General features: G+C 63.5%; 1 protein-coding gene across 1 annotated transcript in view; it reads left to right on the plus strand.

Moving 5' to 3' along the window:
- The window catches only part of LOC103618303 (polyadenylate-binding protein 6-like), a 14,882-nt gene that overhangs the window by 13,597 nt on the left and 967 nt on the right, over positions 1 to 318 (plus strand). Inside the window, exon 4 of the mRNA XM_017738079.1 lies at positions 1 to 69. Coding sequence (XP_017593568.1) covers positions 1 to 69 — 69 coding nt within the window. The remainder of the gene's footprint in view (positions 70 to 318) is intronic.

Raw genomic sequence — 318 nt, forward strand, 5'->3', positions numbered from 1 at the left:
CCCTCAACTACTACACGGATGAGCAGGGCCTGGAGCAGCACTTCAGCTCCTTCGGGCCCATCTCCGAGGGTGAGGCCCCCAAAACCCCCCCGGGACACCCCAAAAACCCCCCCGGGACGCCCCAATACCCCCTGAAACCCCCAAAACAGCTCCAGGACATCCAAAGCCCTCCCCAGGACCCCCCCAAAACCACCCGGGACCCCAAAAACCCCTTTGGGACACCCTGGACACCTCAAAACCCTCCCTGGGACACCCCAAAACCTCCCCAGGACCCCAAAAACCCTCCTGGGACAGCCCAGTACCCCTTGACCCACCCAC

Source organism: Corvus brachyrhynchos, unplaced genomic scaffold, assembly GCF_000691975.1.
Source record: "Corvus brachyrhynchos isolate BGI_N302 unplaced genomic scaffold, ASM69197v1 scaffold836, whole genome shotgun sequence".
Taxonomy (NCBI): domain Eukaryota; kingdom Metazoa; phylum Chordata; class Aves; order Passeriformes; family Corvidae; genus Corvus; species Corvus brachyrhynchos.